The sequence below is a fragment of the Nestor notabilis genome, unplaced genomic scaffold (assembly GCF_000696875.1).
Source record: "Nestor notabilis isolate BGI_N333 unplaced genomic scaffold, ASM69687v1 scaffold13894, whole genome shotgun sequence".
Taxonomy (NCBI): Eukaryota; Metazoa; Chordata; class Aves; order Psittaciformes; family Psittacidae; genus Nestor; species Nestor notabilis.
The window spans coordinates 20,837-45,067 of NW_009924358.1; the positions used below are offsets into that span (position 1 = coordinate 20,837).

A 24,231-nucleotide genomic window follows, 5' to 3' on the forward strand; every position below is an offset into this window, starting at 1 on the left:
GTCCAAAATATTCTCTACTCTGACCAAAAAGATCAAGTAATGATTTCTTAGCACACCTAGCATACCCCCCTGCTGTCCCCAAAAAAGATTCAGAAAGAACGAACTGTTTTTAGATGTTTTCAACACTCAGTTAAAAAGTTTTAATAAGAGACCTCTACAATTCTACCTTTGCGCCCTCATCATGAAATATTCATATCATACCTACACTTCTAACTTATTTCAGCCCTCTACCATAATTGGTAACTTTGCTTTTGTAACTATAGTTCATTTAAATTAAATAACAATTCATAAATATGCAAACCCAATACCTGCTGATTGCCAAAGATGAATTAACCTGCTAGTGGGGGGGAAGTGAAGATGTTAATGACCCTAATCTGGAATTTGAGAGCTGAACAGCTTTACTCTGCCATCATATTGTTGCAAAACCAGCTAAATTTTAGGCAGAGAATATTTTTTCTTAATTAGATAGTGAAGCTCTACCTCAGAAATGAAACTTCACATTCAGTAATTCTTAAAAGTGTGGTTAATATCTTAATCTAATTGCTTTTTCATGTAATTACTGGCTCAATTTTTAATTTATTTAAAAAAAAAGTATTAATTTCTTAGTAGGCCACAAATTAGCTTCAAGGTATAATTTATCTTTCAGTAACTTTAAATCTCAGAGGTATATACCCATGTTTGCAAATTTCAAAATGCAAGCAAGAAATAAGAAAGTCTTTTCTGCTGGAAATACTGAGAATGAATGGTTTAAATACCTCCTTTCAGAAATATCAACTGAGATTCTTTTTCAAAACACCTGAAAAAAAAATTAATCCTTGATAACACACTACAACACTAGATTATGCGAAGAGACTGCTTGACATTGTTCCTTCAACTTTCATGAGATGATTGGTAGAAAATTCTCAAAATATAAGAGTACTATACAAGCATCACATTATTAAGCCTCGCTTAGACAGCGTGCTAGGTACTCAAGTGCAGTACTATTAAAAATGAGGCAGGACCTATTGAGAATGAAGCTCTTGACACTTTTTATGAGTTATATGTTATCTTTACTATACTCATTGCAATCATACCATACTTTTTTATTAAATGCTTTAAATATTTTGAGTTTTTTTCTAGAACTGTTTTTATCTGTTTGCCAAAAAAGTACAGAATGCCTAACAAGGCACAAGGAATAATCAGATGGTGTGCTTACGCTGCTAGTAGACAGTACTTACATCCATGCTATGTATTAATTCACTTGTAATTACTTATATACATAATACTTTTTTATTTTCTTTTTTTAGAACACAAAGATGATAAATCCTTTGTTTTACTGGATGCTGGTGATTTCCTCACCTCAATAAAATGGGACTAATTGCTGCAATTCCTTTTATGTTCTATTTAAAAAGACCTTTAAAAGGCAATAATGTAACATGAATGTCAAAATGATATACAAGCATCTTACACAAATGGACAAGAAGTGAAAAAGTATTTAAGTTTTAGATGTTGGCAATTAACTGTTCACTTATTAGACCTGAGCAGTATTCAGACTTACTTTTCTGATGTCATCTAAAGTGTTGATCTCTGGAGACAAGCCACCGTGTACACACAAGAACTGTTGGTTCATCAGAGCAGCCAAGGGAAGGCAGTCGAAGGCATCCATGCAGGCATCATATACACGCTCTGAATATTTGATTTTACCTTTTAAAGATTAAGATGGTATCAGAAACTGCCATCAATATTTAAGAGGAAAAAAGAAATGAGGATGCTGCTTAATAACTCAATCTTGTTCTCACTGCTCTCTCTTGCATTGAAGACTATACCAAAGCCTGCCTCATGCAAAAAAATTCTTTAAGTTTATTGTTATTTGCTGCTGGAAAAATTCTTCAGACTCCAAGGTGAAACTAATAAAAGTTCTACCAAGTTTACTGTTTTTTTCTAACAAACAAACAAAAAAAACCAAACAAACCAAAACCCTAACTGTAAGCAAGCAATAATAAAATACCATTATAGCCTGTCATGAAATTTATACAGGAAGCCTTAAAAAGTCTGCTGAATGGTTATCATCATTATCACACAATATACTACAAACTAATCAGAACTTTAGATCAGTCCCTTATAATAAATTATTTACAGAAATACCACTATGAAATGAATGAGGTGGTACAATGAAGCTGAAATGCTAATTTACCAATATGCATATTAAACTCAGTAAACCATGAGGCCTTTGAGACAATTAACATTTCCTTTACCCCTGATGCTAAAAGGGAATGCAGACCTATTGCAAGAGCTTCAGCTTACAGTGCCACAGAAGAAAATACAAAGCTTCATTGTGCAGGTGAAGGTCTACATCTAATGAGCTTTAATGTGTCACAGAATCCTTTCTTGCAACACAGAAAGGAATTCCTATAAAAAGAGCACACTGAAAAGTTCAAGCTTACTTACAGGGTAAATGTGAAAATGCTACACTTGGAGGAAAAAAAAAACCCAAAACAATCAAAAATACACATTCCTTGTATTTTTCCCCTTCTGCAGATGAGACAGGGTAAGATGCCACCTCCTCCACTAGTGACAGGGACCTGTCGCAGAGGTACCAGAGCCAGTGTGCTGGCAGGTTTTGACTGCCAGGCTGCTGCGTGGGGCAGCAAACTGTCAGCCACTGCAAAAAGTAGTGTTTTTTACCAAGAGCATTGATGCCCAGATGGTCCTGCCGTAGCCTCAGGCTGCCACCTCCCAGGCCAGGCTGGCTGGCAAGCTGAAGTGACTCAAATACCTGCAGCACCAAGTAATGACACCCCTGGATTTGTATAGGTCATTACCTGCTGTGAGGTGTTTAACCTCTTCCTGTCTCCAACACTGACACCCCCTCCCCAGCCCCTGCAAGACGTTCCCTCCCAGGGTACAGCAATTACAGTTTAATGACAGTTAACAAGAAAAGTACATTTAAAATTACCAGCGCTAAACAGCATCAAATACTCACAAAATAACAAATCAAGCTGTTGAAAAGGGAGTTAAGAGAAGAAATGTTAAGGTAGACTTACATTCTTGTTTAAATGTGAAATACTCTGTTAAATGTCTACATTCATGATTCCCACGAAGTAAAAACAGTGTTTTGGGGTAAAGGATTTTCAAGGCCCACAAGTACAGCACACACTGCAAATCAGAAAGAAAGAAAGATGTAAGTCATAATTAATGACCTAATTCACTTATGTTCCCCCCACCAAAAAACCTAGAAGAGAAAGTATTGTGCGTGAAACATTTATTTTCAGTGGGTTACCTTCGCTCTTTTTTCACACATTACATGCAAACATTTCTCTGCACTTCAACCTGGACTGGCAGAAACCAGAATCAGTGTATACAGGTAGAGCTTTTTCACTTTTGCTAAGTAGTATCTCCCTGTTCAGCCACATATTGCTTTCAGTGGCCCGGTTATCAAGAAGTAATTCCTGTGCATCTCTAAAATGAAATGCACACTCTCGACCTGGCAGGTTAGGTAGAAACCCGTCATGGAAACAATTTCACCGGAAGATCTGCATTTCCTGGGTTAAGGAAAAGTTGCCCTAGAACAATTTAACCCACACTTCAGGAAATACCTTAGCTTCCAGTATTACACAGTTTTAACATGAATGCCTGTTAATTTTTCACTTACCATTGTTCTGTACAAACAACCAAGGAAAAAAACACACAAAACTTTTGTATTAAATGAAATTACTACAAAGTCTCCATAAAGACTTTTATCTTTCAAGAAGATTTCTATTTGAGATGACATTCCTTCTAGACATGTTTTTAAAGATAAAATAGAAGACTCAGAGAGGCTAATCTCTGCTCAGAGCTCCCGAAACCATCTGATTAAAATAGTTGTTTTGAAAAACAAAACTGACACGGCAATGATACCAAAACATTATGACACTCCTGCAAATGAGTAAACTGGCAAACTTCATGGAATATTTATCCTTTGTGCAAGATAAACTTTCTCAGGTACCTGGCTGACAAATTCAGAGCTCCAAGGAAGTTCATGGAAATCAGACCCATTCATCCCATGAGATGAGCCCGCCACCTCCAAGAATGTTGTACAGACCACAACGGCCTCCCAAAACATGAGCTAGAAAACGGAACTATTTCTCCTCCAACCCTTTCTTTCTTAAATGTCTATGAACTGCAGAACTGTTGCACAAGAAACAAAAGGTGTCAAGCTCCTCTCCCCCTCCGTTTGCAAATACCTCCTAACACTCCGCTTTGTTCTGTTAACAAAAACTATTTACTGTATTTAATTTAATAATCAGTAGATTGGAAATGCAGAATGTACTCCTAACCATGGCTTCTGCTTAGAGCAAAATCAGCATTTTGTCAGTGTAATGCCTCTTACTTTGTACAGTATAAATTCCCTTCTAGAATTCAGAATGTCTTGATAAACTGCATAATTACGATAATCATGTCTCAACATTTTAATTTCTTCTCCCTTATTTGCTACAACAGTCCTTATCTTAAAAAAAAAAAAGGAAAAAAAAAAGGATGCAACATCTTTATATTGATGCTAAACCTTACTTTATCCATAGATAATTACACAGCAGCAGGGGTTTTATACTACTACTGTTTGTCTAGAATTTACTACACGTAAACATCTGGATGCTCTGCCTGCACACTGTAATTTCTGTTGTTCTCCTCAGAGGTTCTAGACCCAGGTAAAAAGAGCAGGAAAGTACAGGCAGCATCCTTCGGGACTGGCAAAATTAATCCTCCCCATTGGAAACACACAGAAGACTTCTCAGCTCACACCACCTCTTCCACCTCCCAGGTGCTGTTGCCACTGCAGGAAGTGAGAAGTCAGAACACCAGGTACATCACGCTGACATAATTCATTTTAGAATTATGGTGTTAGGTCACAGGAATTTTCTGCTGTGGCCCAAAGCTACTGCAAAGAGTTTGCCTGGGGAAAGCCGCCTTTCTCTGTGCAAGCTCCAGCATACTTGGGTTGATTTAACTTCCATGGGGGAGGAAGCCTGTACTTTTGCACATCACCAGCGCAATTCTCCAGCTCTTTGCTGATGACTTCTTCATTCCTCCAAGAATTCCCGAAACCTTCCACTTCTTTGAAATTCCTGGCTGACGCAAAAATTTGATGTTAATGTTGTGAGACAAGAAGTTTAAAGTGACACCTCCATCCGTGCAAGAAAAATTCCTTTCAAAGTTGTATCTAAGTTATCTTAGAGCTTCTAATCCTGCCAAAGCACCTTATAATTTAGAGAAGCACAATGATTAGTGCTTAGATGAAATGTTACATTAAAAAAAAAAAAAAAAAGAGTGGTTTACATTTCCCTTTTAACTAAGTTTTTCATTCTCATAATGCCTTGGCAATATTGAAATAAGCACTAGGCACTCAAAATATCATCCAGATTTGGGTAGCAGGGAAAAGAAGGAAAGCTGGAAGTTTTATCTTTTTGGCATTTGGTACTTGCTTGTGGGTAGATCTCTTCACATTTGCTTATCATAGATTTCTTTTTTTCTATGCTTCCTTTGAAGCACTCGTTAGAACCAGAGAAGATAACAGAGGATCAATGCAGTCCAGAAAGTTCTGTGCTTTCCTGCCACTATTCAAGTAATGCAAGTCCCCCATTCACATTTTGTGATGTTTTTAGTGCTACCATATTGAAGGCTTATTTTGATTAAATGATTCCGTTAATTTTCTCCCTTTTCTGTTCAGTTGTCCAGTGATGGAGTATCATAATAGTAAACAAGAACTAATAGGCAGCTGTTTTATGCAAACTAAACAGCAAATACGAAGGTGACAATTTTTCATGGCTTTTCAACTTTCAGTCGTTTACATATAAAAAAACCTTATGTCCAAACAACATTTCATGAATAAACATTTTCTGGTTTGGTTTTTTTTTTTTTTTTTCCCCTAATGCCGCACTTCATAATTCTTACTGAAGTAAAAAGATTCATCATAATTTGCTGTTGTTGGAAATCCGAGCTTACAGTCTTCAGTTATTTGGCAATACTGCTTCCCAATAGCAAAATTTTAAAATCTCTTTTTACCCCTCCAACCTTTTCATCAGGAATATACTACTACATATCAGTTCTGCTCTATGTAAAATGCACAGCAGTGACCTTGCAATCTGAACATCTCTAAAGCATTTTTTGACATGTCTCATTTCATACTATCAAAAAAGGAAAAAAGGTTACATCTCTTAAATGCCAGTCATCAAACTGTAACTCTGCTTACTTGCTTAGTGTCTTTCAGCAGTTGAAATAGCAGATAAATGTATAACAAAGAGATAACCTGCCTACCTTCCAGCTCCTATAGTCAAGCTGTTTTCCTGGCAGCCTAAGCATCAGGAAAGAAAAGGTCTGTGCAATTAAGCACTGTGTAAACCAAAGGCACATATTTTCAAAATGGACTTTGGATTTAACCCCACTGTTGCATGCTGAATTTGAGCCTTTGCACAATTTGACATCTCAGCGCCTCCTGAAAAGGAAGGCTGAAAGCCCCAGACCTTCTTGCACGCATCTCAACGTATGCGCTCAAAACAAACAACCTTGAAAAAAATCATTACTATTGCCGCTAGATCGCATCTACAGCAACACCTGTAACACAGCACAGTCTGTTCTGGGTGCTCTTGCTGTGATCAATGCCAGGAAGCAGGAGATGCAGCTTGCTCTGTTAGATGTGTGGTTCTCTCCTTCCACATGACTGATGGCATCAGGCACTTCCCCAGCAACTGACATTAAGTGTGAATAAAAGCAAGGTAATTCGTACTCAAAAGGATAATTTGAGCTAAGGTCTCTATTGACGCTCTGTGAACTGTGGGATGGTACACTGGCATAACTCCTTTACTCTGTAGCTAACACACCACACCTAAATACAAAAATTGCATTACTTTATCTGCATTGAAATAATTATATCATCACAAAACCTAGTACAGGCTCAGCTTTCTAAAATGGAGTAACTCCCAATGGAAACCATGTATATGTATATATATTTTTTATTTAACACACATAACTGCATTCACACTGTTGGCATGGCTATTTATTAGGGCTTTATTTCAGGGACAAATAAAGATACATTGCATCTGTAACAAAATACTGACAAGAGATACATGTTATTGCCTTTTCTGAGCTAAAATCCCTTGATCACAGGAAAACTCTGAACACTAGTGAAAATAAATGAAAAAAATTGTGTTGTCTTCACTACAACTCAGATTTCATTCTTTTTTTCCCCAACTTTTAGGCATAATAGATAATTCTTCTCTTAAGGCTCTGCTGCAGCACAGGGACAACAAAGTAGCGCTACTTGCATGAACCAGATCTTCAGTGACAACTTACTGTCTTCTCCACGACTTCTTTGCCAATGTGCTTTTATTTCACCTGGGTTTTCCGTTTCTAACACTAGTGCTCATGTGTGTATTAAAAAATTAAAAAGGCCACTGCTGTGAGAATAGACTTCTTGTGGAGCATCAGTGAATTCATTCCTTGTGGTCATGGTCTCAGCTGTTTCTAAAATGGTCAATAATCTCATTCTGATCATTCAACTTCTGTATATTTTTCAATAAACATTTGCTGAATATTCCCAAGCTGCTTTAGGGTCTTGTTTTGATACCTGCATGACACTTTGGTTATTGCAAGACTCTCTTCTAGCTAGTCTCTGAGATAATTTTATTAAAAGCAATCACCAAAACATTGGTACTTGCCTTATGCTCTTTTCTAAGTGTTTAGACCAGATTACTCTGTTTCAACCTTTGAAAGGACCTCAAAATGTCCAAAAGGAAGGATCAATTCTTCAGCCAAAAAGTGGCTAGGAAATTCATTTTTTTTTAATACATCTCTCTATAGCTAGTACTTTCTAAACAGGTACCCAAGTGCTGGATCCTCGCTATTCTCACTGGACCTTGTATCTTGGCCCCAGCTGTTTTCTGTGAAGATGGGTCTCTCAGAGAGATGGAAGCAGTGGCAGGGGGGAAACAGTGGGAGCGACCTCTAGGGCACCATCCCGTGTTCTCTCCCTGCAAGCCATACGGGGCTCTTGGCATCTAATATATACAAAAATAATTTGAATTTGCTGAATTTCTGAATATTCACAGCTCTGAGGAGCACAGCCCAGCAAAAACGAGATCTTACAAGATGCAAATTCTTGCTGCAGAGAAACGTATTTGCTGCTGTTATATAGAAAAAAAGGGAAAGAAAATCTAAGGATTATTAAGGTATCAGGATTTTCTTTGCTCTGAAATGAAAAAAATCAACTGACTTCACCAATGATCTATTACTGACCAGCCAAAAAAATTTTATATCAAACTCTTTACTGGGAAATACTAATACATGAGAGCAAAGGAAGAAACTGAAAAGTGTTTATTCTTCCAACAAAGGCCTAGAAAGTGCACAGAGACTTGAGAGATAATAAACACATAATTTCACTAGCATTAACTACACCCACAATTCACTAACATGAACTTATTTCATTATTTTCTTGGGAGGGATCAGTTAATTATTTCTAGCAGTTCACTGAGTTCAGACACATCTCAAGTACCAGATGCTTTTTTAATTTATGTGAGGTCTGATGATCAAATTCCAGACTCACTTCAAATGCCTCCCTTAGTTCTTGCTGGAAATACCACAGAAACAGTTTCTCCTGGAATTTCAGTGTTTGTGTTTGGGAAATGAAGATGTATGCTCCTTTAGAACCATAAAAAGCAATTCCAGCTTTATCAGTTTTGAACATTGGTTTAATTCTGCATATCTTAACTACCTGCTCTCTAAAAAATGATCACTGTACCTTATACTCCATTGACACGTAAGCCTGTACTTTTTTATGTGAGATTGAGCAGAAAATAATGCCAAAAGTTCAAATTCTTCACAACAAGGGTGGTAAAATACTGGCACAGATTGCCCAGGGAGGTGGTAGATGCACCATCCCTGGAGACATTCAAGGCGAGGCTGGATCAGGTTCTGAGCAACCTGATCTAGTTGATGATGTCCGTGTTCATCGCAGGGGGGCTGGACTACTTGACTTTTGAGGGTCCCTTCCAACCCAAACCATTCTAAGATTCTATAATATTATTAATCCATATAGTCAGTATTTACTCTGTAATTTTCCCAAGACTGATGAAAAGCAGTCTATATGTATATACTTCCCTCTACACCACATGGCATTTGCGTCTGCCTTTCAAAAGAGTTTTCAGACTCCGGATTAAGTCATTCTTCCTTATAACCCATTCCTGCAGAACCATTTTAATATTATTTGGATTTAAAAATAGCCCTCTGTTTTGATAATTTGGGTTTCTTTTCTCCATGACAAAAAAAAAAAAACTTGTTTAAAAGTGGGAACTGAGGGGTTTCTACTCTGGAGTCAACTCCTTGGAACAGTGCACAAGCACAACAGGAAAATGTTATCAGTCATGGAGCCGAGGAAACAAGTGCGCCTTTTCAGATATTGCAACTTGCAGAAATTTGTTATTCTAAGAGAAGAAATGCTTAGGCTCTGACAAAAGGTCAAATGGAAAAGAGAGTACAGCTACAGGATTAAGATTTGGTCTGTGCCAAGAAACCTCATATCATTCTACCTACAATTTTGACATATGTTTGACCTGGTGCAATTCCTTTATTGGTCTCTCATCCTGTGATACCTTGCTTAGAACTAATTTTAAAGGCACAAAACACGCACCACCCTCCCCCACTTTCAAGCGAATGAGCTAGCTCTGGTAAAAATGGAGCACACACATGAAGGATTGAGCCCTTGGATCAAAAGCTCCATGGGGCAAGAACTGTAATTTCTGCTGGGTGCCTTATACAAACACTTTTCTCTTTTTCCCTCTGCATTATCAAATGCCTTCCACCTACCTTATACAATTTCTTCCTCTGTTCTTAATGATAATAGCTTACATTATATAGTACCTTTCATCCAGAAGATTCCCAAATGCTTTGCTTTGCAGCCCACAGACAAGGATTATCTCGCCCACTACCAGAACTCAGCTAGGTTTAAGCTCAATGGTATCACTTTTACACTAGATATCACATGGCAATCAAAGGAATTTTTTAAAAAATCTTATATTATTCATGATTAGTACCTTGGACCAGATACTTAATTCTTTTGGAAAGACCCCAGAGCTAGTCTCATGCCTACATAGCAGAAAGGCGAGCCAACAGATTGATGGAATAAAGATCACTGCATGACTGATGTGGTAAAAGTGTGCACTGAGATCACGCTAGGACTGTTTACCACCACGATCTCTCCAACAGAAAGTACTGGCAAGAGCTGGTGTCTGTTAGATGTGCTCAGGGCCCCATCTCCATCAAAAGCACACCCTCCCCTCTCCAACATGCCAAGTTGCATTCCTCACCATTTTCCTTTCCTTGTCATTCCTTACTGTTCTGAGTTCGTATCTGAACGCACGGCTCTACATCCAAATACACTTACAAAACAGAAACCTGCCTTTCCTTTCAAAGGCATTCTTTAATCAAGGTGTCAGGTGGCAAGTTATGTGACCAAAAAAGTACTGCTGATTGAGAACCTTATATACAAAAAAGAATAATACAAGCGACAACGCTGATATTTCCTAGGTGGAAAAAACAGCACAAGCCAGTACTGCTTCCAGTGAAAAAGTAGTGTTCCAGAATGGAAAAACTAAATTAAAATGTAATTTGCTAAATATGTCTGTGCAGGTTGCTAAATGAGGAATTTTAAGGAGCTTGTTCCCCACCCATAAGCTATTTTGCTTTGTGTTATATGGTTTGCTATTGTGTTTAATTGGTAATAGCCCTGGAGTAGATTTTGACAAACTGTCAGACAAGCACTTGAAAGCTGACGCAAATCCACTTGTTCTATTTCTTACATTAAAAACATATACGGAAATGCAGATAAAACTCTCCTCTTCTAGATGCAACTTGGCTTGGTCAAAGTCTACAGGAGATGCAAACTAGGTCATTGCAATGGAAAAATGGTAGCTCAAGATTGAGCTGCACAATGGTTTAAGCCTGTAAATCATCCCCCATACTCCCAACCTTCCTTAAGCAATCCAACATGGGAATCCACAGCTCACCATGGATCAGAGAAAGGAGGAAGCAGGCACACATGGCTCAAAAAACCCCATGATCAAGGTGCTGACTTTAGTAAAAGACTGAGAAAGAACCTTGCAATTCATAAGTTTTTAGAGCATTTGCACTTGGAACAGCATATTGTCATCATACCTAGTCACAGATACACAGCCATGCATTAGAGGACCTATATTGCTTCTAACAGGTAATGGGTATTCTCCCCTGACTTGGAGGGGGTTCAAGTCTGAACTTTTCAGAGAAAGAAGTCAAGCTGTGGCTCTGAAGGTACTGCAGAGGTTTCTGATTGTTAATGACTAGATTAACTATGACCTGGGTGAAAAAAACCCAGATGAGGCTTTATTTGGTAATTGTGCACCTCATCTGTCAGTCTGTAAAACCAAGCAGCAACACAGAAGAAATAGTGTAGTGTGTTTTATGAGCACTGGAACAAAAGATTTGTGCTTGGTGTTTGACTCACTTCTAGTCAAAGGTGAGCAGGTTGGAGAGGACACTGATTCAGTTGCAAGCCAACTAAAGATGCTGTCAATTTGACCTCCACGTTCTAACAACCTGATACATCACTTCTCTGTGGATTCATGTGCTGCATCAAAAGACAGAGACCATGCACTCCTGCATACCACATCCAAACAGAACTCATTCATTCTCCCCAGCACAACACATTATCTTCAGGCTTTTTGTCCCCCCTATCTAGTCCTTCAATTTTCATAAAATTTTGCATCCAGGAGACTCAGACCAAATAAACCTAGAAGCCAAACTAAACTACTAGTTGTTCATTTACTTCTTCTGTTATGTCTCTTTTCTAGTAGGTCATGCCTATTCATCCTATTTAGCTTTTTCAAGCTGCAGAGCAGACAGCCTTCTGCACTGGATTTGGATGGCCACTGATTAGTACCAAGGTCCATTCTCTGTTAGTTTTACAGCACAGATACCATGGGATTTAGCTGGGTATCAAGCAACCTTTATGGAAACACCAACAGTGACACTGACGTGGACTTCTTTTGCTCACAAGTGGTATCTGTGAAGAGCTTCAGTATTTCTGAACTGGTTAAATTATGATGCTAAACATACACAATAGGCTGCAGGCAGTTTTCATAGCCAAAAACAGAAATAAGAAACTTACTTCAATGCTGAAGTACCCTCTGTCCACGTAGTCCCCCAGGAACAGATACCGCGTGTTGGCAGGAGAACCTCCCACTTCAAACAGTTTCATCAAGTCAAAGAACTGACCATGGATGTCTCCACAAACTAGAAGAGAAGAACAGCAATGTTCAGGTTGACCACATGAAGACCATTTTGGGCAAAGACATTCTGAAGTCACTGTCTTATAAGAAATGTGTTACGTCGGTTTTGTGCATAATCCTCTAGTTAAACGACCAGTGAGAGCTGGCAGCTGCTCAGCAGGAGCTGTTTTTCTATGACATGTATCCATATATGTGTGTACAAAAGACTACCAACTATCTAACAGAGAGCCATCAGACAAATCTGACCTATAATTATTTTCATAGCTATCTCCATTCCTTCTACTGCCCAGCAGAACACACAGTACTGGCAGTAGTAGTAAGACAAACCAAAGACATCCTGAAAAACAGAACATGTTCAAGCAAGGTTACTCTTTTTTTTTGTTTTGTTTGACATCACTCCTTTATTTCTCCTAGTATTAAACCCACGCAAACCCTAATAAGCTTTCCATACAATGCAAAGTGTGCCTGTTCTGCATATGCCACTGGCTAAACTGACAAATTTCCGACTTCTAGTTTCTGTATAGGAAAATAGCCTGCTTGCTTTTCCCAAAGCATGCCTTTCATAAGAGGACACTTGTTTTCCATGCTTTAACCTCTACCATTTTTTTTGCCATCATATAATTATGAATTGTTTCACTGCACTGCAATGAAATCAATCTAATCAGTGGCTCCCCTAGCAAGAGCAACCCCGATAAACATAACAGAGCACAAATGATGTGCAGCTGGGGCTGAGTGAAGATACCACAGCCTGTGCCTTAGATTTAAGAGACTGGCCCAGCTACCTTAAGAAATTGCAAACTCACTGTGGTGGGTGATTTAAACGCCTTCAAGAAGCTAGATGATGCTTTTGGAGGACTCCATGGAAGCTTAAGTAACAGTGCTGTGCCAAAAGCTGCTTTGTTTTGCCTTGCTTTGTTTCCCCTACTCAAGGGAAGAGGAGAACTCGCTGCCACCACCACCCCAGTTTAAGTCTTTTCTGGCAATGACCCTTTAACAAGGAAATGTTAACAACCCTGACTGTTACTGAGGTCAGTTTAGAGTGGTTCTCATTTTAATGACTTGCCAAAAAAAATTTAAAAATTCTGATTTTCAAATTGGGAGAGTGATTACAAAGAAACTGAATAAACCAAGGGTCCAAGATAAACCTCATCTTGCAATAGCAGCACAGCTTCAGTAGACTTCAGATGCTCTCTTTAATATAATGGTCTTGTTCCACCACAGATAAACAAACCTCACAGAGAAAATGAAATCACATCTCCACATAGATACAAAAGAATTATATAAAACAGCTGTAACACCAAATCCAACTTGTAGTGCAGTATTTGTATGTTATTGTCTTTCATCTCAGTCTAATAACACATTATACTTTTTACTTGTATCACTTTTCTCTGGCTGTATACACTAACAACAGGATCAATATTGTCATTCCATTCAAAAAAACTAAACCCAAAACCAACCCCCTATCCAAACCAAAACCAACTAACCAACCACACCCCCCTTCCAGGTACAGAGAAAACCTCTGATGTGCCAGTCACTGCTTTCCTGAATATTTATGTGAAACTGGTGACACAATTCATGAGTGCTGGCTATGCGAGCATTCTTCTGTGATAGTAACATGGTATTTTTCCCCATAAAATAGCATGCAGCACTCTTATCACCACTCTGTTAGATTGTATAATCTCTTTTTTCTAGTTGGTCCCCCTCCCCCAAGAGTTTAGATGACAACCTTCATGTCGAAAGCCATCAACAGTTATAAGTTCTATCTAAGAATAATATCTGCCATTAATTACACAAAATAAATACTATTTACATCCTCAAGTGGTATAACACCACTTCTATTCCTCTTACCTCCCCCCCCCCTCCATTTGCACCCCTAAGAAAATTTGTTGATAGCATTTTTATTTGAACACAGCAATCTACCAAACCAACATACAGTGCTTGACTGAACTCCTCAGCATGGACACTGTGGGAAGATTCAAAACACGTGTCGCATATTGATGGCCAAGCAATCTGCTCTCCTAACTTCTAGTAGGAAAGCTTCTCGTTATGTAACTGTATGGCTCTACCAATTATCGCCCGCCTCCATTTGCTCCAACTGCAAAACCCCAGAGTAGAACAAGACTGAAAGATTTTTAAATGCATTTAACTTTTGCTCTTTCACTACAGCACAAAGAAGCAAGACTTGGGGTTTTTGTTACACTGACGTGTGTGAACAGGTAAATACACTGAGGCCATTAGAGAGAAACCAGGAAGATTAGAAGGCTTCCTCCATGTAGATGTATGTCCATGAATTTGTCACAAGTCAGGGAAGCGGAGAAGAAACCAGTGAGAACAACACAAACAGAAAGTGCAGAGCTCTGCAATCCCATGACTTGCAAAATTCAAACGAGACTTGAGAATTGACACTCAATGCATACTCCAGGCACTTTGCACACAGCAGGCCACTCGTTCTGTTCTTCACAACAGATCCAGAAGCATACCCAGGCGGGGGGGGAAAAAAAAAAAAAAAGGAAAGTTAAAAAGCCCTCAGACCCAACCCTGCCAATTAAATTAGTTCCAAAAGAGAAGCTTAAAATCAGCAGGTAAAAGCAGTGGGTGGAAGACACTCAAAATTAAGAGTTATCATTGAGATTTAATTTATTATGGTCAGATCTCAGAATTTCTACTGAAAGACTACAATATTTCATTCAGTGAATCCAATCAGTATTTTGCCTGGACTAGCATGGAATAGCTTAAGGATTTTACACTTTGCCTGTGTCAGTGTACCGACCTGAAGCATCCTTACAATGTAAAACTTATGTACACAAGTTTTGATGGCGGACTTCTTTACAAACAAATTAATGGCCAATTTTGTATGCGTATAGTACTACACTCCATTTATTGTGTAAAAGCAACTACTTCTGAAGCTACAGTTCTGCCATCTTTCTTTTTCAACTCTAAATTCTTACAAATCTCCAAACGAAAATTTCCCAGGCAGCCAGATCAATGTTTTATCTTTCATTAGGTTGGGGCAGAAGAGATCTAGCCTTATGTTGTCATTCATAAAGGCAGAAACATCTACCAGCTAATAATTCTGCCATACCCTTCCCGCCCTGTCTTGCAGCTTCCCGTCACAAAGAAAGATGCAGCACTGCCCCACCACAAGTGTGAAGGATGGGTTTCATGTCCACTCCACACTGCCTCTATAAAGCTTTTTAAGTTCACTACCTACCCCCTTCGTATTACAGAGAAAAATTTTTAAAGCACTCTTATTATTATATATTCATGTTTTCTCTTGTACAAGCATTACCACTGTATCTGTCATGCCTTTTAATTTTGTGCAAAATGTCCTTTTTTATACTTGTGCAGGCCCTCTTTGGGTATTGGAACATTTGCTGTCAAACAGTGCATTCAAACAGATATGAACAATTTTCCATCAAACAACAACAAAATTAAACCCAGGACACTAAAGCAAGAAATTAAATTCTTAATGAAGATCTCCAGGATCAGCATACTCATGGATGTAAAGTATAAACACGTGGAACATAAAACGCAGTTTGTACATGTGTGGGATTAACATTAAAAGCAGATGACAAGAATTCATCAGAAGGAGGAATACGGGGTGGTATATTTTCTATGAGAAATACACGTATTTTCCTATGTCACTGGTTTCCCAAAAGTGTCATCAAGTCATGGCATTTACACACTCATCAATTTATGATAAGTAAATAATTTGACAGCATTTGCATTTCCTCCCCTCCTTCAACTCCCAAAAGATTGCTTAATTTATACAGTGCTTTTCAACTTTCTTTATATCTCTAAATTGCCAGCTGGACAAAAACAACAGTGTTTCCACTGAGTTACAATTTCCAGATATGAGTTCAGGCACCAGACTTGATGCTTGTGAATTTGTCTAACTGAGCCTTTCAATAGCACCTACCTACCTGACCTATCAGGGCAGCAAGCTCCAGAACTGCATGACACACTACGTAAAGACATTTTTTTAAGCTGTTTTAAACTGATCTCCTACTGAATTCCACTGGTGCAGTCAGAAGGTTTAAGAAACATTGGTTAGTTGTGGACTCCTTAGAAATTCATCAATGTTGAGGAAGTTTTCAGGGAAGACATGCGCCCCCCCAAATGATTCAAGTTCACAGGCCTGTCCATGCAATTACTGAAAATCATGTTTCTGAGCAGTTTTTCCTGCTTGTTATAATGCGCACTTTAACCAAACTATGCCATCTTACACTACAGCACCAGAGCTTTCCCAATGTATTGTCTACAAAATACCATTATGAAAATAAAAACCAGACATGAGGGAGAAAAGGGAAATTTTTTTTACATATGTTTTTTAGAAATTATCATACTAATACAAATTAAATTATGTTTCTGATGGCTTTGCTAAGAGGATGTCCCTCTGATTTATGTCAAAGGATCAAGCAATATTGAAACAGGAACCATTAAGTCTAAATTGTATTTGCAGTGAAGGAAACGCAAAGCTTAACAGTGGTTTAGTCATCTTATACAATAAGAGCGGTAGAGCAGTGATTTAGATTGCAGTGATTACTGGCACAAGTAAGTCTGAAAATGCTTTTCAGGTACCTTCCTTCGGATAACTAACTGCTCTTCACTACATACAAACTCAATCCAGAGATTATTCTGTGTGGTTTCCAATTCCAGATGGATAATAAGAACAAAATTTATATTTGTAGTATATTAATATTCAAAATTTTTCTATCTGCAACAGTCTGAATTTGCTGCACTTTTTTGTAATTTATCATATATATATACACACACACACACTTAATTGGTGTAAAACTGTAATCTGATAATAAAATACTATTAATGTTTCAAGTGAATTTGCATCCTATGTATCACAAGGATATTATATTACCATCTTCAAATGTCATCTGGGATTAGGAGCAGGTATTCAATACTCCATCATCAGCTTCAGAAGCACATCTGCAAACTCATACACATGTGACTTAACAATAAAGAAGAAAAGACACCTTCTAAAGAAGAAACCAACACTGTAGGGAATATTATCCATCACTTGACAACTTGTTCTTTACATTCACTGAGCTAGGGATGTCTCTGCACTGAGCTCCAAGAGACTGTGCTTCACCCCAACGAGAAGTATGTCCCAATCATTTCTCCAGGGAAGTAGTTTGTAGCAATGAAAGGTGACCAAAGGCTGAATGAAGAAGCCAAGTGAGGAAAGAGTACTAACAAGCAACAGTGGACACACAAATGCAAAGCAAAACCAACTAGGCAAACTCCTGTAGCTGAAGAGTCAAAAGATTGGGCTTCCTTAGCCAACTGATAAGTATGAGGAAAAACATCTGCAGCTATATGCATGAAATTCTTAGGTGCTCTAAGACAAACTACTACGCTGCTCCTGAAGGACTCAAATATTAACCAGAAGGATTTAATTTTCCCTAAGATTTAAGAGCGATGTAATATATGAGTCACATGTCTCTGATTACACAATTTTTGAGCTTGAATGAGCTTTGCTTCCAAGTGTACGTATGTGTTTCTGAGAACACTATATTTTGCACAGCAATATAGAACATTCAAAATGCCATAATTTTGTTGCATATTGTTGGTTGGTGTTTTGTTTGGTTTTTTTTTTTTAATTGCTAAAGATTGAGCAATTTTCTTCCTTACTTTTTGGAGAACAAGGAGGAATGAGAAGTGCAAAATAAAATAAGAAACTCCCGAAGTTTTTATTTGTAGCTTCTCACTAAAGCACTACTGAAAACAAACTCAGTGGTTAAGTTACATACATCTTTCTGTAGTCATGAAATTTTGTTGCAGTTCAGAAGCTAGATGTTTAAAGAATTTGCAGACTTCATTACTTACTGAAATTGAAGTCAGAATCGTTTAGACAGCTCACTAGGTAACTTATTATCCCAAGAAAACATTTACTAGACTCAATGTAATGGGCTTTCACACGAGTGTTTGTTATACTAAGTGTACTGAACAACACGGTTCTGTATTTCTAAAAGAAGCATGATCTCATTCATATTCATATCTGGTTATCTAACATGATTATAATAGGCTTTCATCTATCTTTTGCCTTCAATCACTGCATGCAAATTGATGAGTTTATACTACCAGAATGAACTGACATTAACAAAAAACTGCAATTATGTATTTCATAAAGAGGCCTGCTTACACGAAAAATAAAGCCAGAAACCATTAGACATAAAGGTACAGCAAAGGAAACCACAAATGGACCATCAACACCACCTTTGACGCTGTTGTTTGGTTGCCACTTTCCTCCTTTGTACTGAGAAAAAAAACCACAGAAGTATCATCTTGGGAAAAGCTGTTTTCTGTGCAACACGAGGAGACTATACTGTGTTCTGCTCTGCCAACACTTAAAATGCTAGTGTCTGTAAAGATCAACCCACGCTGACTCCTTGTAATAGGAGCTGATTTTCTCCCACCATCCCCTGAAGGCTAGAACAAATTAATGACACTTGATTTGAAGAGGTAGAGTAAAAAAGAGTGGGGAAAGGAAAACATGACATCAGAAATGACCTTCAGGACAACAGCCATTAATATTCTCTGGTGAAGGAGGAAGCAAAAAAAAAAAACACCCTCAAACCAAGTGGCAGCAAGCCCTTCAAGATATTAAGGCTACAAAGAGATCTTCAGCACAGAGGTTTTAAAAATAGCTCCAGAAAATTACTTTTTGTATCACAAAATTATTTGCAGTGACTCAAAACAAAATAAAAGCCATGTACGTAAGCCTGGCCAGAAGAGGAGCACCTTTGTATATATAAAAGATAACAGAAACAAGTGTCTTAGGAAACAGCCTATACCAAGCACTGTAAAACCTGCACCAGCAGAGAAAAATTCTTTCTCTCCATGCTCCTGAAGTAGCTGAATTTTTTAGTAGAGTAACTGGGTATTGCAGCAGTGAGGTGCCAAATGAAAACATTCAGTTCCAGGTCAAAGCAACATAGCAGAGATATAGTAGAAATGGGACAGTGATCTAGATTATATTACAGATTTTCTTCCAAGATCAACAGGGAAAGGTGTTCTCATTGCATATACCAGAAGATGCTGAATCAGGTCATAGGTAGAGAAATGAAACAGGATGAAAGTAAACCAGCATTTACTCCTGTACACATCAAAGAATCAGCTCCTCCTCTTCTATCCTTCCAAGCATTCTTCATAGCTTCAAGCTGCCCCTGAGCATCCTTCATAGCAAATAGAAAAACAAATGTACTGTTACTATCTCCTGTTAACGCACCCTCAGTATCACAGAGCAATGCTTATTCCACAAATAACTCCATCTTTATTTGTGAGGAAAGTACTTAACTGGTGCATGGGTCAGGATTTCCAGCTCATATCCTTAGATGAATGTTATTTATAGCAATAGGGAAATTCTCTTATCCTCAGTTTTACAGATGTAAAAAACAAAGGCCTTGGGAAGTTTAATAATTCGTAAGGTTACATGTTTGGTCTGTAGGAGGGCAGGGATAGCCAGAGAGGGAACAACACGTTCTCATATTGCTCCATTCCATTCAGTGCACCAGAGGAAGAGAGTCCTTTCAATGAGGAAGGAAAGTTCTGCACAAGAAGCAAGCACAGCCTGGCTTTACACATAATGCTTCATGAAATTCAGGAAAGGCGAAACAAGGCAAAATGGGAAAAGGGCTTTTGAAGGGGAGAAGTTCAAATATGCTCAGCTCCATAGAAAAAAGCATTAAATTCAACACTGTTTTATTCTGGAAATAGTTTTTATTTGCATAGGTTGGACTATAATATTGTCTATCTATAACATACAGGTTCACTATTAGAATTACTCAGTGTTACATCTTCCTCACTAATCTGGTTGAAGAGATCCCCATGAGTTTTTTTGCTATACAGTATTTTTCCAGAGTCAGCAATTTCCCACTATAAGTAGTTTGTAGCTGGTCCTTCACAACTTGATGTGGGTTTTTTTTGTTGTTGTTGATGATTTAATTCAAGTCTTAGGATCAAGTTTCTTTAGTCAGTGTTTATCTCAGCAGCACAAATCTCAGTCCCAGTGAAGTTAAAACAAAGGCACTGGCATTACATGGATATAGTGATAGTTATGTAAAGACCAAAGAAGCCCTTGGTATTTACAAGTGCTTTATGGATAGTATCTTTCTTTGTTCTTCTTATTGTAGAATTTTAGAGCAGTATTTCCCTAATAGACTGCATTCCAATTACCTTGAAGCACCCAACAATTTACAACATATTATGGGTAGCACCATTAGCATGTCAAGTTTCAGTATATGAATGCCCTGCATCTAAAAACCTAACCACAAAACCCAGATGTTCATGTTGGCTGTTAATATGTACTTTCCATTTTCACCTGTGGGTAGCATTTGTTGTCACAGTTCCCTTATTCTGTGCCACTGCAGACCTGCTTTATGCTCCATCCCACCCCCAATCAGTGTTTTATTAAGAGTCAGAAACATTGCTCTATAACAAAAAGCATCCTCCTTCCTGCAGCACAACAGTTTGTCTTATCAGTGCAAAACATTTGCTCAACTCAAATGCATTTGTTCATTACCTCTGAATCTAAAGCACTCTGACTGCATTTCCCAGAAACAGATGTTAAGGGAAAATAAAAATACTATTTCTAAAAATCCTAATAAGCAACCAGCAGTATCAACATGGATACTTGCACACACCCCGAGTGGAAGCAGCAGTACATCAGCTTCAAAAGAAATTCTGTGAAGTTCAGCATTTGGGCTTTATGACATACATTCAGAGCCATGAGTGAAAAGAACCAGCAGTGAAGACCTACCAAGCTTTACCCTCAGCTTGTGCACTCACGTTTTTAATGGACTTTAGTATAGGTTAGATTAAAATAATAGCTCAAGTTGTTCACATGCAAGTGTATGAGTATAGAGTTAAAGAAAGCAAATAACATGCAAGTTTCCCAGTTGTATCTCAAGCCACCTAAGATGACTTTTTAAAATTATAGAATCTAAATTCTATAACTAAACTCTTAAACAAATCTCTTTGTTGGTGAAAAATGATTAACCTTTGAGGAGAGTGCTTTTAAGAGAACGCTTTCCATATTAATTTGTGTCCTAGTAAAAGCTCACATGACAATTAGTTACAGGAGCCAGTGCAAGGAGCAGTTGACCATACTAATTTCCTCTTGCTGAAAACATACACCTAAACATGATTTTGAGTAGGTAGTTAAGTTCATATGCTGATAATAACTCAACATAAATTACAGTACGGTTTGGGCTGGAGGGGACCATCCTGTTCCAGAGAAAACCCTTGTATAACCTTGCTATTAGGCATATAAGGAGTGCACAAAACTTAGAGAGGACTCTGGGTAGCACTAGGGGTGGCACCCAGGCAGATCTGGGCTAGCTCCTGCACCATGCTCCTCAAGCAAGCCAACCAGCCTCTCCCACCAAACAGAGATCCCACCCAGTGCCTGGCTGAGGAGTCAAAAACCCCAAAACCAAAGTCAGAGGAACAGGGAATAAATATTCTTCTGGCAGACAGCCACTAACTATATCACATGCAATAAGATGTTTTGGGAGCTAACAGAGTACTGCTATTCAGAACCAGAGGCAAGAAGAAAAGGTCACCATCAGAAAATAGCTTGCAAAGAGAATATCAGATGAAAAAATGGGGAAAAAAAAAATCTGTTACACTGAATTGGCATTTATGGTACTTTTCAGGTCTGTAGTCTATCAGTAATCTCAAATATGACATCTTTCAGGTTTCTAATATAGAGTTATCAGATAAATTTTTAATAATTTTAAACATTCTAAAGGGAGGTAAAAAAAAACGTTTAGTATTTTACCGATCAGCCAAAGAGGATTTCACTGACATTTGTTAGGTTGAATTTGATACATGAATTAAGTGTATGGGAATTCAGTATCTCTGTCCAAGGCTCTCTACCACCTCCACTGGAAGGCCTCCACTGGAATCCACCTCAGGCGAACAGATCATACAACAGCAGATCACGCAGTCAGGATACATAGAGTCTGAAAACACCCCAGCTACATTTCCAGATGAGAAAAATAATCTCACAGATTTGGGATTTTAATAAGAATTTACATATACAGATATCAAATGAACTCCCAGGTCAGCTTTTCATATTATAAGGACAAGATTTTTAGGAAGTTCAGAGGATCTGTCTACAGAGTTCATTAATTCTGATGGGAACTATATGACTACTTCTTCCACCGCACTTCCCAGATTATCTGGTTTCAAAGGAAACAGAACACCGGAATCCTGGACGTATACATATTCTAAATATGAAACTGTTAATGTGACCTTGTGAAATTTTGTTTTAACATATAAGGTACAACCATTTAAATCCAGCATGTAAAATGAAGAAGCATCTGAAAACACAATACATTTTCTCTTAAAACAACAACATTAATAAGGATGTGTTTTAACAGAAAATACAAGAGCCGAGACTGATACCCTCAAACATCAGATCTTTTCTGAGAGAGCATTTCCAACCCTAAACATAAAAGGAGCAAACTCCATCAGCAGGATGTTACGGTACCACACACCAGAAGAAACAATCATAATCTTTAATGCAGAACCATGCGGTTTCTGATGGCAGAGTAGCCGTACCTGTATGGCTGTACCAAAAGATGGTTTGTACAAAATGAAATAAAGCTCTGTATCCGATGTGACTTTAAAGATAAGATCCTGGTTTTGCACACTACTGTAATGCTCAAACCAGAACATGTTTGGGCCCATCTATTGCTATACAATGTCCATTTTCTTCCTGCTTAATTCGACCTTGACTTCAAAGATCTGAAGATACACAGCTTCACTGGGTAACTACTAGCATTGACTTCAAACAGTTGCTTAGGCCAAATTTGGTTCTGCTCCACTCAGTTGACACAACCTGGTCTTCTGTTGTTATAGACCTTCTGTTACAGGGATTTCCAAACTGCTATAAGGCAGATAAGCAAGTTATTTCCTAAATTTGCATTTTTGTGAAGTCATGCTGACCAAGCTGTAGATGAGTAAATCAGTATTTCATCTGGGGTGCAAGTAAAGTTTCTTGACTACTCTCAAAAAAATGGGAAATGCCTATTGAACTCTTTCTCCAGATTTACCTGTCTGTATTAACACCACAGCTCTTCTCTCAGCACTGGGACAGCACAAATGGGCTAAACTTCAAGTCTTCCTAGTTCAGGGAGAAAGTCCAGCCTCTGACATCTGTTAGTTTTCACAACAAGTTGACAGAATCATCAAAAATATGACAGACAAGGAAAAAAATTTTTTTTTTAATAACTGAAGTCACTTCTGAAACCATGTCCCTTGTGCTTGCTCCTCTTAGGAGGCTGGTGTGTGAGCTACAATACAACACAAGCACAATACTCCAGCTCTGTAAGACATGATGTATTTAAGTAGCAGAGCACTGCTAATGAATATTACTTCCACTGCAAAAAGACAAAATGCATTTTAGCAGAAGATGCCTAAATGGGCTAATATCAGCCATAGTTCCACAACACACTGGGATAACCAGAGCAGTGATCATTATTTTAGGCCACAATGCAGATGCTCTTTTGAATATCACATGTAACAATATGCTGTCAGATCATACAGCAAAATAATGCTTTAAAGGGGTACTAAAAGATGACAATTATCCTGTTTCTATTCCATTCAAGTTGGGTACTGGCAATATATTTTAACACAACACTATGTTCATGCAGTTACTGAAGAAGTTAAGCTCTTCTTTCAGAACTTTCCTCTTTAACTTTCTTGCTCTGTAGAATGACTCATTTTTCAGAAAGAACATTGTCTACTTTTGGCTAAGATCAAATACATTATCAGTTTAATTCATTCCAGAAAATGTTCTTTCCAACTACAACTACTACAATACTAACCCCAAATCCAGACATAGTTTAGTTTAACTTTTGTCTTGAAAAAATCAAATCCTTTTCATGATATTAAAACAATTGCATTTCTTATTTTTTTTTTCCATCTCTCCATTTGTTCA

At 38.0% G+C, this 24,231-nt stretch overlaps 1 protein-coding gene across 1 annotated transcript in view; it reads right to left on the bottom strand.

Moving 5' to 3' along the window:
• Positions 1–24,231, bottom strand: part of LOC104404202 (serine/threonine-protein phosphatase 2B catalytic subunit alpha isoform-like) — a gene marked incomplete at its 3' end in the record, with an annotated part of 103,846 nt that overhangs the window by 12,484 nt on the left and 67,131 nt on the right. The window contains exons 4-6 of the mRNA XM_010012577.1: positions 12,149–12,273; positions 3,024–3,135; positions 1,538–1,683 (exon numbers count right to left, since the gene is read on the bottom strand). Coding sequence (XP_010010879.1) covers positions 1,538–1,683; positions 3,024–3,135; positions 12,149–12,273 — 383 coding nt within the window. The remainder of the gene's footprint in view (positions 1–1,537; positions 1,684–3,023; positions 3,136–12,148; positions 12,274–24,231) is intronic.